Source organism: Phasianus colchicus, chromosome 7 (genome assembly GCF_987193195.1).
Source record: "Phasianus colchicus chromosome 7, bPhaCol1.hap1.1, whole genome shotgun sequence".
NCBI lineage: Eukaryota > Metazoa > Chordata > Aves > Galliformes > Phasianidae > Phasianus > Phasianus colchicus.
In genome coordinates this window covers 3,196,396-3,214,747 of record NC_143442.1, presented here as the reverse complement: position 1 = coordinate 3,214,747, position 18,352 = coordinate 3,196,396, and the positions used below count along the sequence as shown (strand labels likewise).

General features: G+C 41.6%; 2 protein-coding genes across 3 annotated transcripts in view; one reads left to right on the top strand and one right to left on the bottom strand.

The window, feature by feature from the left end:
• Positions 1-18,352, top strand: part of LOC149917179 (uncharacterized) — a 43,155-nt gene that overhangs the window by 21,949 nt on the left and 2,854 nt on the right. Inside the window, exons 9-12 of one of the 2 annotated variants that reach the window (XM_090143499.1) lie at positions 2,569-2,712; positions 9,652-9,833; positions 11,367-11,511; positions 12,123-12,279. In XM_090143499.1, the coding sequence (XP_089999625.1) occupies positions 2,605-2,712; positions 9,652-9,833; positions 11,367-11,511; positions 12,123-12,279 (592 nt within the window). In that variant the 5' untranslated portion in view covers positions 2,569-2,604. Of the gene's footprint in view, positions 1-2,490; positions 2,713-9,651; positions 9,834-11,366; positions 11,512-12,122; positions 12,280-18,352 lie in introns of those variants that run through there. The other variant, XM_090143498.1, reaches the window with a different exon arrangement.
• The window catches only part of LOC149917176 (uncharacterized), a 226,912-nt gene continuing 225,202 nt past the window's right edge, over positions 16,643-18,352 (bottom strand). Inside the window, exon 5 of the transcript XR_016468106.1 lies at positions 16,643-17,947. The gene's annotated coding sequence lies outside the window, so the exon portion shown is untranslated. The remainder of the gene's footprint in view (positions 17,948-18,352) is intronic.

Here is an 18,352-nt window from a genome sequence, read left to right as displayed (position 1 = left end):
TAATTCAGAATTTAGCATCACAGGTTGTTTACAAATCAAAGGAGCAAAGCACGTGCATCCTCAGCAGTCAGTTAGAATGCAGCACCTTTTTCTTTTCCTTGTAATGGAGCATACAGTAAAATTATCCTTGCTCTAAGGCTTATTATAGTTTTTGTTCCGTGCTTGGCACTGTGTCTTCCCATAGTTAACTTGGGATCTTTGCCTGGCTGACAGGGGGGAAAAAAAGTTTAGAAATGCACTCTGCACCATTATTTAGGCTAAATTTGTAAAGTCTCTGCTCCCGACAACAGCGTCTTTGTAGATCTTTTTAAATATGGATGAAATATGAGTTTTTCTTTCAAGGTACAAAATGTCATTAAGGGCTCAGGTGGTTAAAATCAACATGAAAAATACATGCTGCATTTTCCCTCCTTAAATGCAATAATGTAATCAGATTTCAAGTCATCTTACCTACCTCACTTACAGCTTTATGGAGATTAATTAGTTTTTAGCCCCCAGTCACATGATCTTTTCTGACTGCCATTTAGCTACATTTGCTATCTGACTTGAACCTGTAAGCTGTCTCCTGCCCCAGAGGACAGATTAAATTTTACTATTGGTTGCCTCCTTCCTTTGATTTAAAGGTAGATAGTTAGAGTCTTAGTTCAATTATTCTTTGTTGTTAATTAGCCGTGCACCATCATCATTTCTTTGGAAAAAGCAAGAGGAGAAGAAAAATGGCTCAAAAGTGGAAGACAACTTCTTTCGAGGGGCCGAGCTAAATAGGTTTCTCCTGATCAGGTGGAGAGCCATAACAGAGCTTTTAATTCACATCTCTATCACCTCTGGCTGCTTTGTGTTTGCTGGGCTTTTATGGCCGCCGATCAATACGGTTACCTTTCAGTTCAGCAAAGCACATGGGTCAGGCAGGAGGGGAGGGAGGATTTCTGCATCTCTAACTCACAGAGGTGTGAGCTGGTGCATGCCTATCCACATCTCCGGCACTCCGCCTTTGTTTTCCTAATTTTCTCTTTAAATTAACTTAAGCACTTACTCTATAGTGTGATTTTCTGTAAAGGAAATGCTTTATTCCTTGTTGGGAATGATTTCTAAGGCCATTTAATATCTAAGTAAATTCCATTCTCTTCTCCTAAATGTATTAGGTGCAATAAATGTACAGTGGATAAAAGGAGTGTGTAGACAAAATCCTGCCCTTAAGTCTGGGTTTCCTGTTTATGTCACTGCAATCCTCCTTTCTCAAGAAAGAAGAGCACATTTTGGCCCATACTGTGAAAAGACAAGTAGATAAGCTCCAGGGCAAAAAAAGGGAGAGGTGATTTTTTTTCCCCCCTTTTCTGCTTGTGATTAAAAACAAAGCAAATTATAAAGGGATTTAACTAGTATTGTTGCTCAGGATGGTGCACTACTGGGCTCCTCAGGAGCATATAACAAAAGATCAAAGGGTTCCTGGCTCCACACAACTAAATCAGCTCTAGGACTAGGAGCACTGGTGGCCCAATTTTTCCTTAGGTGAGAACGGGGAGTGAGTTAAGCTAATGAAATTGTTCTCTCTTCCACATTAGAAATGTATCAGAGCCAAAGCCATTGAGGCATTTATACGGACATTTCATGGGGCTGCCTATTTGCCATTTGCTTCCTAAATTTTCTACAATTTGCTGTGCAGCACACGCTCACCTTGGTTAAATGGGGCTCGACTCAGCAATATTCAGCAGAGCTGCGGCGGTTCCTGGCTCTGGCCACCAAAGCTCCACAGGATTTTCACTGCTCAGGTGTTGCAAAGCCTAATCCTTATTCAGGAACCAAAACGCTCCCCTCTCCTTGCCTGCGGTGCTTGGAAGCCTGCCTTTGGCAGTAGCCCCAGACTCCTGCAGAAGATGAAGACATCCCTCCATGCCTATAGATGGAAAAGCGCCAACATGGATGCCATCAGAAGGACGCAGCTGAGCATATGCTGAGAAAATTGTGGCATCCATACTGTACATGGGGAAGGGCTGACTGAACACACCAGTTTGTTGAAGCTTATGGCCCTGAAAAGGAAACATAGGTTTCCTGTAAATGTCATTCAGGGATATGCTAACTGTTATTTCCTGGCACTGGATCATGATGCTTTCAACACATTCTGTTCCTCTACCTCTGCTGCTACCTCTGCTGCCTGCCTGCCTGGCTGTGCACAGTGATAGCTCTCCTGTCTTCTCACCTTTCCTCCTCCCCGCGACAGGCAAAGGTAAGAGAGAGTTAGGCTAAGTGAAAAACTGACTTTGTGATGGAGCTTTGAGGAGGAAAAAAAGAAATGGAAAGGGATGACTGGGTGTTGTATGCCTTCCCAGAGTTGCCACTGTCTTGGGGTGTGTTTGGGCTCCATTACTTTGACTCCATTATGAGTGAACCGGTCCCCTGATGCCTTTCAGCAATGGCATTTCATTTTACAGACTGCTTTCAGCCTTAGTGCCTATGCTATGTCTCCTTCACTATATAATCTTAAGAGGCTTCCCTAAGTACCTTTTGCAATATGAGATGTCTCTTTGGTTGTCTGCACTCCACATCTCCCTCCCTTCCTCCACCCTTCAGGTATTCTGGTTGGGAGGGCCAGTGTCAGCGAGCGACATGACGGACAGAGAGATGAAATCTCAATCCTGTACTCAGCCTGGCTGCTGTCTGTACCTGGGCCTTGCTGCACCATCTCTTGAATGCAAAGCAATTCAAGGAAAAGAGGTAAATTCTCAAAAAGAAAAAAACCACAAAAAACAACACACTAGTTTGGGTTGCCGAGGGCATTATTCCAAGCAAAGGAGCAAAGACCCCCAATCTTTTGTTCCAGTGATAAAGGGGATACGTTATCTCTATTCCAGCTCCGAGCTGTATAATACGTCAATGAAAAGCAAGTTTCTCTGTGTAGTGAATAAGGATCATTGTTTCGGGGATAATGAGGCTCCACTCCCTTTTGGCTCCCTCTGAAAGCTCGCAGCCCTGGCGAAGGAGCAGTGCTGAGGGTCCGCCAAGCCTCCCCTGAATGCGGCGGTGACAGGCGTGATTTTCACAGTTATCATTAAGTGGCATGTGAGTGGCTTTGTGTGCCACGTTATACTGTATCAAGGCACCATAAACAAGCAATTGGTACGGGAATGTCACCTCCTACCATCCGCCCTTTGCCATAATGGTATTGTGTTTGATTGATTCGATTTCTTCCCCCTCTCCACAAGTCAAGGCGAGAAAGAAAATAATAAAACTGGCATATAACTTTACCCACACAAATAAAAACAGAGAAGAAAAAAAAAAAAGAAAGTAGATTACAGTTGGGTACCAGTAAGACAACTTATATTGTACAACTGGAATGAATAGGGCTTTTCTTGACACGATAGGGTACTTGAAGTGGCACAATACTAAGCAGGATCACATCAGGGCAGTCTGATGTTAACTCTGGTTGAAGCTCCAGGTGAAAGCCAGGGAAGAAGCATATTGAAAAATTGCCATCCCTTTCATCTTTGTCTGCCTAAGGATGAATCTGAGTCCTTTCATTCAGGGCTACCTGTGTTTGGGAAGCTCAGGCCTAATAGCTGACGTGACAGACTGTAATAAGGAGCAACCAATTAGCATTGTGATGGTGTAGTTACTTTCAGGTGGTATTCTCGTGCACAAAATAATCCTGTTTTCCAAAAACAAACCATTCATACTGGAAACATATAGCCCTGAGAGGCTGCAGCAGCAGGGACAAGAGCAATGCCTCTCATGGGGTACTTGTATTCCAGAGCTGCCAAACAAAGAAAATACTGCAAATGCATGAAAAGGAGATAATCTCCAAGAAAGCACTAGTGGTACTGGTTTCTGTGCACCATACTTATTCCCTGACCTACTGTGGAGCTTAGGAGTGATCAGTTTTGGGTTACTTTATCTGTTCTCCTATGTCTTCTTTGATGCTAAATGCTCAGCGTTCGTTTTGCAGTTCGGTCCCTTGGAGAGTGCCCTTTATCCCATTGTTATTAATAAGAATAAATAGGAACAAACAGGCAAAAAGCCAAAGAAAGCAAGATTTAAACCAAATGAGTCTACTTTACAACTGGCTCTGAGTGTGACCAGGTTTGCCTGGAGTGGAAACATCTCGAGGCAAATGTTGATGCTTAATGCAAGGAGATTCTTTACTGTACAGATGCTTATTCCAGCCATTTTTGGAGGCAGAAAAGAGCACATCGTACTCTGTGCCACGTGTGAGGAATGATTGCTCGTGTAGGATGTACTATTATTTGATACCTGTTATTTACTAACGCAGTAGAACTAAAGACCTAGGCACTACTGGACCCAGTTCACGAATATTTATTGCACCAAATCCAATCTATAATATAGTGTCAGCCTTGTACCAAAGCAGGAGACAGTAGTATTTATGATTATTAGTACAATATTGAATCATCCTGAACCAATTACTGGTCCAATTACTGTGTCATTATTATCTTCTGAATAGGGCTTGATTTGTCTGTGATAAATATGATGCAATTAAACTACCTTTTTACATAATAAAACACTGCAGGTGTTTATTCTTAAGGGTTTACGGATACCAACAACCAATAGATTTAATTAAAAAAATCCTTGAAATAAATGTGAATTTCATTAAATTGTTCTAGCACTGGTGAATATTTTAAGACTATCAAAAGATTCTCTCTATATAATCTCTCTTAAAAGGCATGCTAAGTGGAGAAAAACAATGACTCCAGCTTTTAATATTTCAATAATTAATAACATTTCTTTAAAGAATGTATAATTGGTCTGTAATAGTAGAACTTAAGAAACAAAAAAAGTTATGTGGGTCAAATTGCTTTACTGTTGTGTCAATGTGTGGGATTCTGGTTTAACGAGAAATCTTACTAAATTCTGATTTCTGCTCAGTAATTTAAAATTGAATCTCACATTTTTAGCACGATGGTCATAAATATTATGTTGACTTAGCTCTGGTTTGGTACTAGCAGTGGGTAGAGAACTACAGTGAGATGGTTTTGTATAATGTGAAGACAAGGTCATTAACATGAAACCCTACCTGGAATTATCTTGTCTAGAGATGAATAGTTGGAGCGTTAGCTATGAAGTAACTCAGGTCAACACAATGTAGATGTGTATTAAACCCATTGCTAGGCCGTTTTATGCTGCCTTTTGGAAAGGGAAGTTCCCCTTCCAGCTTGGCAGCTGGACTGCCCTAGTGCTCAGGGTTCAGACATGCAATACCAGTACTGCCATTCTCCATTCTCCCTCCCAACCGTGGCTGTAGTCAATGCTGGCTCATCAGTGCTGCGTGAAAGTTGGATTTGTCTTTTCTTTTTTCCAATTTGAATTGCAGTAGCTTCCAATGTCAACAGAAGATCTGTAAGGAGATGCTTGGAACTGGCAGGTCTTCTTTAAGGTTTCTTTAGCAGCACACCCAGCTAAAGTCAGGGCAGGTGGGATCTCATAACCCAACCCTGCACGTATGGCTGGAGGGGAACAGAGCAGAGCTAAGCATGGTGGCCTGCTGCGAGCCCCCAAACCACACTCGTGGTGGTGAAGCCCCTGGAACTCCAGACTTAAGCACACCCACGGGCAGAGGATGTGTTGGCCAGGAGGTGCCATGGCTCTAGCCTCATTCAGTGGTCGGGCTGCAGCACAGGGCAGGATGAGTGCCCATGGGACGTGTTACTGCACTGCAGCCCCACTGATCCCACCCACCCATCTTCCCCTTGGCATGGAACAGGCTATATGACAAAATAAAGCTTCTGCACGAGGTTTATTAAGCAAGACAAGGTCAAGCTTTTAGTTGCAAGGCTGGAAACGAAAGGTTACAAGCAAAACAAATATAAACACAATCCCAGCCGAAGCTTAAACAACTGGATTCCTTTTCAGTTGTCTTGTCCAGTTTCTCAGATCCTGAAGACAGAGTGCAGCTGTTGGGATGTGAAGCATCCTAACTCCTGCCCTGAATCCCAGTCCAACAGTCAGACACAGGGCTGGCGGCTTGGCTTATCTCCTTATCCCCTTCTCTCTTCTTGGGGCACGTTTGCACTCTTTGGGTTTGCAACAAGAACGACAATTTAGTGGTGACCCCACAGCATGCACAGTGTGCCTTTTCTCTGGGATATTGCTGCAATCCCACTTTTATTCTTTAATCCCACCTCAAGGGTTGCCTTTCTCATCCATCCTTGCTCCCTAATTTTCAGGTCAGGAGTAAATGCCTCCTATTGCATCGCTCTTGCTGCGTATGTAGCACAGCCAGAGTTACTAGCACTATGCACTGCCATCCCTCATAGGGGTTTCAACACCAAAATTAGGAGAAGGGATGACATTAAACAACACTTTTGACTTGTTTGCAAGCTAAAATCAAGGCTGATAGGCCAGAAACTTCTGCTGCCAGAAGCACTTACATGGCCAGGTCATCTTCATGTGCAGTGCAAACAAGGGGCGTTGCATGCTCTTGGATGCTGGTGCTCTGATTTATATTAGTCATAGCCCTACACCAAAGTACAAATCAATAAACACTGAAACAGAACCACATTGAGCAGGAGAGCAAAAGTATGGAACAAAAAAGAATAACACATCCCTCCCCAAAATGGCAATTGAATGGAAGCATTCTGGTTAAGTAACTCCAGTAATTATTTCAAAGTAGCCAACAAAGTTGAGTTTCTACTGCAATCTTTGCCTTCAGGGTGGCCATATCAGATTCTGAGGATTTGTTCTCTGGGATGCACAGTGTGCCAAGCAGCACACGGTAGCATTGCAGGTCTAAAAGAAAGAGTATTAATGGATGGATAATTGCCGACCTTGTAAAAATTTACTGGGAACCTGATGCTTTTATCATTTGTCACAAACAACGCCACAGTGTAATAATGAAGGAAGTATCACTGATGCTATAAAGAAGTGATGGTGCAAATTACACTTCACTTTTGAGGAACGATGTGAAGTAGCAGGGAGTTGCCTTTTTTTTTTTTTTAATTGACAAAATTTCAATAACTGTCGATGCGCATTTGTGGGGATCAACTGATAATTTGGAACATATGCTGTCAATGCTTCATTTTCTCTATATTTTTAAATGAAAGAAATAAGTCCAATTTCACAGTGGTAAGATTAAAAAAAAAATCTCATTTTGTTTTCCTGTCTGTAGCGTTAAGAAAGGAAGTTCATTTCTTGCAGCATAAAGGGATATTAATGAATGCAAAGAGCATTCTCCATATTGCAGAATAAAATTTACTGTTCTAACCAAAGATATTTCATATAAATTAAGAGTTTGTTTAAAAAAATCGAAAATGGGAACTCAATTCCAGACAACGCTTAATTTAAACTAAGTGTTAAAATAAAAGCAATAACACTGTGAATAAATTAATGAACTACAATTAAATATATTTACAATAAGTGGTTTGGTTGGAAACACCTATTCCCTGCACTGATAAAATAAAACCTGCATTCTGCAAAAGCTGAAATAAGTTAAATGAAGATGCTTTTAACAAGGTTATTACTTAAGCAGTGACAGGTTTACAGATTTTAGCACCATTGGGTTTTCACAGGAGCTGCAGCAAGTGCTAAAATAACACACACCTTCAGGTTCATTAAATTCACCAGTGTGATGAAATAACTGATATTTTTCTATATTACTACAGTGCTGCAAAGAACCGACTATAAATAAGATACACTAATAACAACTGTTTGCAGTGCTAAAACAATAAAATAATTCTGCCAGGCTTATATGCTAAGGAAGAAATAGGCTCAAGGCAGACTGTGAGCGTGGTTCTATCCATATGGTGGCTTTTGCTCCATTGGTACTGTGCCTTCAGTCATTTATTTATCACAGAAATGCCCTAGAAAATGTTTTATTCTTTGCTGTGGCAGGAAGAAACTTGTTAAAAGGGTACATGAGGAGAGGGCTCCCATCCCAAAATATTTACTTTCTAGTCTGGTGAAACGTTTCCAAAGTGAGGAACTGATTTTTAAGAAAGAGCATTTCGGATGATACTAAATCCCACATTATACTCTGTTTTGGAAAGAACCCATGCCGAAAAAAGCAGATTTCTAATAAATCAATGGAGTATGGCCTTTGGAGACCTGGGAGACATATGGACGGTAATAGAGTATCTCAGGTTATTTGGTGAACGGTTCCATCTGGATGAGGGCTCGGTGCTGTTCACAGCCCCCTTCTCTCTCAAACACCTTCCACTCTCCCTGCAGCCCTATCTCAAATGTCAGACCACCTGGGATCTGCAGCTGTCGGCTGAAAGTGGAGCTGCTGGGTGAAAACCCACCGAGCTCAGGCTGCAGGGCTTGTGCTGGGCACGGTGTTCAGTGCCTCCTTCCATTTTATGTACGTATATTTTAATTGCGTATGTGTGCACATGCAAGCATACATATGCACACCTGGTAACTGGGATACCTGTTTGCAATGCCAGGTTTGTTCCCTGCAGGGAAGCCGTATTTAGGGAGGTGCAGAATCTATGTGAAAGGGGAGAATCAATACTGGGATGTTGCCCAAATTTTGCAGTGCTATATCTTCTGTGCTCTCCGGGAGGAGGAAACCATGTTTCAGGAATACAGGCCATATCTAAGCAGTTACATAGATCACAGAATTTCTTTTCCCCACATGTTGTAGCGGAGTGATGGTGTTGCAGTGTGGGAAATCCACAGGGCTTGATCCATCCCACTGCAAAGCTGATACTTTGTGCATGGAGTTGGGAGCACAAGGCAGGAGACCACCGAGGTTTGCAATCACGTCACTCCTTCAAGCAATGGGGATTTGAGTGCATGGGGTCCAGCAGTGCATGCACAAAAGGTTACACCTCTCCCAGATGCTGCCTGAGCTCCCCACAACACCCAGTATCTAAAATTACAGAGAAAAAAATCCCGTGTAACCCCAGCTAGAATATTTTCTGACAGTGGCTTAAGACTTCTATGCCCACCCAAACTGATCCTACTTTGATTTTATATCTCTATCAATCTTTTTTGGGAAAAAGCTTGAAGGTATTTATTAACTTGTGCAGAATTTTTACGAAACGTGGGGAAAATTTGGTGGGAAAGCTTTTGGGGAGTGAATTGGTTCAGTGTGCCTGGCAGCTGTTAATAATTTATACTTCACGTGAAAAGAAAATTGATCAGGAGCATCCTGGAGAGACCAATCCATGCTGCCTCTGCCATCAGCTGAGACAGAAACAAAACATGAGGCATGAACTGAAAGATAATGCAGAAAAAAAAGTGCAGCTCCCCCTCCCAATCCAAGCAGCATGGCTGGTGAGGATGTTAAAGGGAAGAACAGCACAGCATCCTTTGAAGCCCAGTCATGGAGACAAGGTTGTGGGAAATGGTCCTGCAGCGAAAAGTGGTCAAAAGTTCTTACAGTGAGGATTAGGGCGGCTCCATTTCCTGAAGGCAGCACTCCACATCAAACAGCCCTTTGTGGAAAGGTTCAAAACGCACTCATCCTGGGATGAGGATGAGCTCCAGCACCTGGGGCTGGGTGGGAGGTCAAAGAAAGAGTGCTGGTGGACCTGTTCTGTGAAATGTGTTTACATTTCCTACCAAAGAAATGGTCAGAAATGATTCCCAAATGGAATCTGGGAAGCGTTTGTTGAGCTTCAATTTCATCCTGTGTCCACTGATTCAACCCTCGTTTTCTCTGTGCCTTTCTTTCACTTAAAGTAACCTCTGTTACATTAGAAATCACACGTTTCTGACCCAGAAAGAGAGGAATTTCACAGTCTCTCAGGACATGTGCAGAAGGGAGGATTTCTGGAGCCTAAACAAGAGGAGCCCAGGAGATGCTGGTGTGAAGGCTCACTGCAAGCACCTGCTGCTTCTGGAGGAGTTCCTGTGGCAATGCATGTCCTCAGGATGAATAGGTAAAGCTATCTTGTACTAGTAGATATTTTTCCCTCTGGTTTCTACATATTTGAAAAGCTACACATGAATAAACACATAAATTAATGCTAGATGTACTTCTTATCCATGCAAGTGTGAGCTGTATGTATACAGATACACATACAAATATGGGCATAGTTATCAGCCTTGGTATCCTACTTGTTAAGGTAATTGTGTCATTTAAATTCTGTCATACTTGGTTCAAGACAGATTCATTAACTGCTCCTATTTATTACTCCAGCGTCTGAGCACCTGTTTCTTAGAGGTAAAACCAGAATGAATCCCCTAATTTCCCAGATTCTTTTGCTATTTTTGCTTGGAAATAATGAGATGCTTATATTCAAAGAAAAAAAATGATGTATCTGATGCTGAAAAATACAATCAAGTTAATTATTTAGGTATACCGAGGTGAAATTATTGAATTTGTTTATCTGTATAGATTGTTTTCTTTGTGCTGGCGTAAGAACTGATGCTGGCCATATTCTGTGAGCACAGTTATTATCATGTTTAGTACCTAAAACGTGTACATACATAACTGCTTTGTATGTATTTGTGCTTCCAACATATCAGACTGTCTAAGAGAGAGCATCTCTGGTAGCAGTATCAGATTGCTCACTGCCCTATCCACAGTCAGCTAGATCACAAGGAGGAGAGAAAAGAAATACAGAAGCTCTGATTAACATTTTCTCTCTATTTATTTAGGAATTCAAGTTAACAGAAGGAAGAAACAACTCTTTAGTAGTAATGCTCTGTAGGTGTTATTAGGGCTAATCTTATGGTGGCATGTTTTAGTCCAAAAATTTTACTGCTCAGGTCCATGCTACACCATTTGTCCCCCTACATATGGATTAGCACTGTATGCTAACCATGAAAACCTGTTCTGCTTTTAACCCACGTGCATGAAGCACTGATGCAGCTCACTGCATCTGATGTTTATCTTTACTTCCCTAAGATGCTGGACAACAAAAAGCAGGAACAGGTACAGGTGACTTGGTAGTGTAATAAACTCTCCCCATGTTTTATTCATCATTGACTGTCAAGTTTAAAGATGTTTGTAATGATTTGCCACTGGTGAAATCCAAAGTAAGCCTAGGAGTGTGTCTGTTCTGGCCAACTAGTAACGACTGCTTGAATGACATTGAACCAAAGTACTTTTGGACCACTACTGGTTCACTGCCTGAAAATATTCTGTCTCCTATACCCACTGTTCAGATTTCCTTCAGGAAACATACCCTGGCCCCTGTCCACTATCAGATAGCTGAGAGCGAGGTGGTCTTTGCAGTGATTAAGCACAGATTTTGCAGAGAAGGGGTAAAAGTGGTGGGCAAGGGACCCGTGGGCTGAAAGTCAGAGTAACTGTAATGCAGTGCCATCACCCCACCTCACAGCTCAGAGCTTTTGCACATCGCATGGGCTGCCTGGAGCCTACACAGTTCACAGAGTGGAAAAAGGAACTGAAGAAGCAAAAATAAATATTGAATCACGTAAGAATTAAATATCACCTATTTAAATAGCAATTACGCCGCTAAAAACAAGATCACCACACCTGTACAAGAAAAGACAAGCAAGCCCAAAACATCTGTTTGCATCCACCTGCCAAGCACCTGTTCCGCTGTTTCAATGCCATTTGATTGCTGGAGATGTAGAGGCTCTTGTGAGGTAATGAGTGATTTTACATTATGCATGATTGAAAACAGGTGTTCTAATGCTGTACAATTCTGTGCATGAATAATTCAGTTTGTTTAGAGCAAGATCTTTAAAAGAAGTATGGTCTTTATTTTTTATAAATATTAAAGTTATTCTCTGCAGTGTGCAGTGGCTGGTCTTCTCAGCAGGAGCACTGATGACCATTTTTGTGTAATTCTATGGGTAGGAAAAAACACTGTGAAAGGTGAAGAAAAAAAAAATTATACCTAAAGCACACAAGCAATGAAATTGAAAGGTTTCTTTAGCAAGGAGGGGAAAAAACCTGTCACTGTTTTAAGCGAGAAAGCCAGATGACTTTTGGCAAAGCCTGCTTCTCAACACTAACAAAACAGCCCAAGAGCTTAATTATATGGAGGGGTGAATGTGCCTCAGGGATAAGTAAGAGCTAGTCCATCTCTTGGTCCGAATTCCAGCTGAGTCTGAATATGTTTAAGAATTTGGGCTGCTTTTTTTTTTTTTTTTTCCCTCTCTCTCTTTTTCCTCCTGATTATGAAAAGGATTTCTGTGCAGTTGTATGTTTTGTGCTGGTACAAGATGCTGCAGACTCAGGTTTTTATTTGCAGGCAGGTCGTCACACAGGGAACTGTATGCAGAATCCATCAGCTCCTCATCATGAACTCAGTTGTTCTTTGAGACCATCTCCCAGAGATGAGGAAGATGTGTTAATCCAAACGAAGAGACGCAGCCAAGCTTGGAGCATCCTCTCTGCTGCTTCCCAAGGTAAGCCTGCAGCTGGCGTGGCCTCGTGCCTTCAGCCAAGGCTGTTTTGAGGTGGGAACAGAAGAAGAGAGCAGCCAAGGGTTCTCCTGCCCCAGCATGTGCCTGCTCCTCCCTTGCTTTCTCAGTAATTAGTGTCAGTGATGGTGTTAGATGCTATTATGGGAAGATTCTGCTGAGAACAGAGCTGAGCTCCCCATGTGCGCTTCCCAGGGGAGCTTTGGCACTTTGTCCTCTTTCCCCCTTCTGCCTGCAGCCACTACAGCAGCTTCTGGGACTCGGAGCTGATTTGATGCTGTGTTTTGAAACAAAAATGCTAGAGGATATTTTATACTTGAGGGGCCACATCTTGTGCCTGGGACAGGCAAGGACCAAAGCAGTGGAAAAGGCTGGGAGCCCTGCTGAGATATTGTGGTGAAAGCAGCCTGGGAAGTAGAAGGGGACAAAAACTTTCAGATCTTCTCAATAGCCATGTCCTGCCCATTGTCCTTGATGGGGCAATAAAGTGAGGAAAGAGTAAGAGAGCAGAAAAAGAGAAAAAGAGAAAAAAAGAGATGAGTAATGTGAAAGTAAGAATGGATGAAGTCAAGAGGCCAAAAGAAATTCATAAAGCATGGTGCAGTAAGCAATTCTTAACATACACTGCAATGCCCTGTGCTAAAGAAAGACTGTACAGAGATGCTAGGACACTGATATTTAGTACTGCAGGAATAGAACCTTCAAATTTTGGATCTTCTGGCCATCGGGGTTGGTGGAGCGGGCTTGAGTGTGCAGTGTAGGGTAGAACAAGAGAAGGTGAAAAATCCAAGAGTCCAAAACAGCACAGTGTGCCTCAGGTCCTCAGTGGGTGGACGGGGATAGCTTAAGCTCTGTGCCCTGCACTTCCCAGGAGATGTCAGCCCAGGGTCCCCGCAGGACTAAAAGCCTCCATGGCCACGCTTGGCTAAGCAAGCAGACATTTAGGGGTTTAACTGAAGTGGATCTGTAATCTTTCAGTATTTTATAATACAGTATGTTACAGGAGACCATAAATTAGAGCTTATAATACCCGATCCGCTCAGCTACTGACAGAATATCTAAGGTAATCTGACCTGCTTCACAGACCGTGAGAAAAATCCTCATGGAAAGTGAAAGAGATGAATTACAGAATTTTACAGAGAAGTGGGAGAATTTCTCTCGGCTCAGATCTTGGGTTAATTCCCATGTAAGGTGAAAGAATGTTTCACCACGTTTTGCTCAACTGAAGTTGGCAAGCTTTAATAGATGCAGCCCTGCAGGCTGAGGGATAAACTCTGCTCCCTTTCACTCACTTGAGCCATTGCCTATGTGATCAACAATGTGGGTAATAATAAAGTGAAGGAAATAAGGGAATAGATCTCTGAGAGAAGGCAAACGATGGGACGAAATGCTGCAAAATGTCTGAAGAGGTGTTTTTTTCTCAAGAGGAGGAGGGATACATCCTGGTGCTCTGCCTCCACAATAAGGAAAGCATTTCCTTTCTGCTCGGAGCTGTTGTTCCTCTCTGTCACAAGCAGAGAATAAATGCAGTCTCATAATTACAGCATGCTGAAGGTAGAAGCTTTTCCTATAGATACACAACTCTTTTTTTTTTTCCCTCCTGGTAATAGCTGATCTATAGAACCTATCTGTGATTGTTTCAAATGGAAGTTAGCAGTTACTTTCTGTTTTCTGCTTTAAGTCTTTATGTTTGGGAAATGTGTCTCCAGAGATGCCTCCTTCTCTCATTTCTTCCCATAACAGTGAGAGGTGCCAGCAGCTCCTTTGCCACTTTTCTATTTCCATTCTCCTTCTAGGTACTTATGTTTCATACTTGCTTTCTCAGTCAACTCCTGCAAGAACTAAAACGTGGGTCTTGGTCATGTTACATTGCATACTGATGTCTGAGCCAGGTCAGGTGCCTGCAGGCAGGAAAATATTTGGTTTTCTGCCATCACTTCTTTGTGTCACACCTTTACTGCAAGGTGTCCAAAGGAAATGAACTTTTCCTGAAAAACAGCCCGAAGAAAATCTTAGGAGTTTCTCATTTGTGAGTATGTCTGTGTGATCCAGGCCTCTGTGAGGTTTCTAGATGAGGCACTGGTAAGATAAATGGGGACCTTTGTGTTATCTGTGATGGGGCAGAAAGCACACAGCTTCTGAAGTCGTTTGAGGAACTCAGATGGAAGATGTTACACAAATCCAAAGCGTAAATTCTTTAATACCTCCTGTGATTTATTAGATAAATGTGTCATCTTTACCTTCTAACTTCTTTGGCCTTGGTTTCTTTTCAAGAATTAAGCAGGAGTTGATGAATTTATGGGAAATTTTCCAGTGCTGACCAGATCTGAGATCTTGATATCTCTGTGTACTTTCTCAAGGTACCAGTAGTCCCATTTCCTCAACCAGTAGTACACTCCTTCTTATTCTCAGTCATTATCGTGTTGAAACTGCCAAGTGTTCTTTCCACCTCTTTAATTTTGTTCTCAGAAGAAATCCTTCACTTCTTTGTATGCAGAGGCTGCTGTGGTCTGGATCTCATCTCGTCTACTAGTAACATCTTCCAGATTTGTTTTAAACTGATTAGACGCTGCTGAAGAATCAGCTCTCTCCCCCGGACAGTACAAAGCAGAGTGCTGGCAGAGCTGGCTCTTGGCCATCAGCTACATGGTGACACAGCATCACATCACTTGACAGCCCCAATTTCATTTGGGGAGCTCTGAGACATTCACATGCGCTGAAAAAATAAAAATAATACCCAAGGTGACAGGAGGGTGCAATTAAAACAGAAGCGCCAGCTTGACCAGAGAGTAGCTTTAATTGGAGGTCTTCTTCTATATGCTGGAACACGGAGTCTAAAAGGTATTTCTGCCCTTCTAATGTGGCTGCATTTCTGCCTCTGAATTTTGATTTTGAGAAACAGAAAATGATGCTTTTTATTGGGCCACTGAGAGAAATTACAGGGAATGAGCTGAGTGAATTTAAAATTCTCTCAGTAGGGTATGAAGGCAGGGAAATACTTGTCCCTCCATAGCTCAATAGCTTCCAGTGCAGGTTAGACATAGGGACACTTGTTCCCAGAGCCCATCTAAGCATGGGGGTTCATGTAAGTGAGGATCATAGGTGCTGTCACCACTTCGCTTCTCTGCTGGATGGATATCACCCTCACTTTAAACATGAGGAGGAAATTCAGAAAGTCACCACATCAAATACTAATTCTGAAATTCATTTCTCCCTAAAGATTAATATAAAGCCCAAAATGAAATACACTGCAAATAAGCAAAGTTAGCTGCAGTATTTGAGTCTTCCCATCACAGTGTCCTAAGAGGTATCCTGTGGTTTGACACGTAATTAATATGTTTATCTATCTTTGCTTTCTTTCATTCTTTGTTTTCAATAACAGCCATCACCATAATAGTCAAATATAAACATTCCATCCTGTTTCATAAAGAGCCTAAGGTCCACTTTATTGCAACACAGTTACTTTCCCAGATCCCACGAGTGACAAGGCGTGATGCTTGAAAAAATTCTCTGAAATTTTCTCACCGTTTTTGCTTGAAGCAAGTTGCATTCTGTTTACAAACTTGGGAAAACGGGCCTCTTTTGCCTACTTGGAGTGTCATGGGAACACATACTGAGGTCTGATCCAGTGGTGCTGCTGGGAGCTTCTCAGGTCCCATAGTTTGCCCCCAAGGGTGTTTCAGGATGCGGTGTAAAGTTGCATGCATGTTTGCCATGTGCAAGGTCCCAGACACATGGCGAATCAGACTGGCTCCAGTATCAAAAGCTGATCATTTTTCAGACAGACATATCTATGGTTTTTGTTATTTATTCACGTTGAAAGGTTAATATGTCCTCATTACTCTGAATTATTTCATTTTCAACTTAGAGTACGTTCATGGATTATTTGAAGGAATTATTGGCTTTAGCTTATGTTATCTGTGACTCACTTTTTATAGACTTGACTGGACAGGTAATTTCCACAGTATTGTTTTTGGCTCCTTAACTGGATCCCATCCAAGTTACAAAGTGCTTCCACAGAGATAATGGAGAACATTCCAGCCTCCTGTGAAATGTCAGCTCTGTGTCCAGTGCTAGATGTGCAGCATTAACCTGGTTAAAGCTGCTAGGTTCTATAATTTCTTGCTTGGAAGTACCAAACATCCTAAAGACACCAAGTCAAATCTTCCAAAAGCAGGAAGGAAAAAGCAAATGGGAGACTCGGAGTGAGAGAGAGAAGTAAATGCAATGCTATTACTTTATACCAAAGAACTGTAAGTTAATTGATGTCCATAATAAACTTTCAGTAGAAAAGTATTGAATATTTTTGAAGATGTATGTAAATCCAGTATTGGGGGAAAAAAAAAAAAAAAAAAAAAAAGTTACTGTTATCTGGATTTAATCAGCTGAGAAAAGCATGATGATAAATAAGATTTAGTGGAAGCATAAATTGAAAATGGCGAATAATACTTTTAAAAAGGGAGCCTACTGGAATACGTATGTCTCTATGTCTCTGAGGTATTTGATTTGGAATATATAATCATCTCCTTTGAGGATATTTATGAAAGTTATTTCTGAATGTTCAGAGGTTTCTCTGCTTTTCATTATCTATTTTTCTTAACAAGGGCCAGAACTGTACGCCTGATTTTCTGTGATATATTCACTTGGGAGGTTTTCTCGTACTGGCCAAGGACACATCATTTACAAGAAGGTCCTGTCAAGCATCCAAATGTCTCTGCTGAAGCTTCCATTTTAGATGACCCCACAGAATGTGAGAAAACCTTCTTTTAGGGGAATGGCATCTTCTGACCAGAGCTGTGTCCAGAAAGAAAGTCTGCTGTACTTAACCCACAGCTGAAATGCCCAATGCAAATTAATGGTAGAGATAGGGACGATGTATTTGTGTTTTCTCAAGAAAGAAAACTCAAACCCTTGGGACGATATTTTCCGCGTGCGTGATTACCTTCATTGCAATCTGGATTTCTGAGAAGGTTAGTTGGACTTTTGGGCCCCACGTTCTGGAGAAATCTGAAGAATTTGGGTCATCTTCCTCTCGACTTAAAAATAACTTCTGTTAATGCAATTTGGAATGCGTATTTCTTTGAATATGATCTTCCATTTGCAGAGGGGGCAGAGTTTACAATTTTGGGTGGAAACGATGTGAAAGCTAGCAGTTCCATCAGGGTTTTGTTTTGAAATTTTTGGATTTGTTCAAACTCAAAAGTCAAAGTGAAACTCGGGGGATGTGAACCCGCTTGAATCAAAACCAAAAAAGTGATGCGCCAGATCTCCCATGAACCAAAACCACCGGGTTCTCACAGTTCTCATCCAAACAAAAATGCACTAATATAAATCAAATACCAAACCAAATATCCTCTTTTGCTCCGTCTGGCTTTCATGGAAATAACACAGAATATTTAAAAGGTCTGCTCCGTTTTGCAGCAGCAACTACCAAAATATCCTGAGATCATTTGATATCTGGCAGTTAATATCCTGATCTATTCTCTTTAGTCAGTAATCCAATCCTTTTCGACCAACGCCGCCTTGGCATGCGCAGCATTACTATCCCTTAACATCTTCCTCGATTGTACAGTTTCACAGGGAAGACTCTGTGCACAGTTCACAGTCTTTCTCCTTCTCATTCTTGTTCAGAGAGCCAAGAAAGGAGCTGGAGCTGCAAGCAGATAAAAAATCCAAACAGTACGATCAGTAAAGAAGCAGAACACGTAGCTGCTATAGAACAAGCTGGAGTACTGAGAAAATATTTAATGATAATTTTCCTTCTGATTTACCTTGTTTGAGACCGTACTATTACTCTGTAATGAGAGAATTAAAAAAAAAAAAGATGTTTTGCAATATATCACATAGCAGAGAGTTTCTAAAGCCACTTAAAAAAGTGCTGGGCATGGAAGAACAGAAAAGGTTTCCTCTGTAACTAAGACACACTTGTTTGTAATAACATGTGCTTTCAAACATTGCCAAGTTGCTGAGGATCTCTCTGTTATATGAAAAATGTGTTAAAAAAAAAAACAAACAAGGTAATGTGTTAAAAAAAAAACAACCTAAAGAAAGAAAAGTT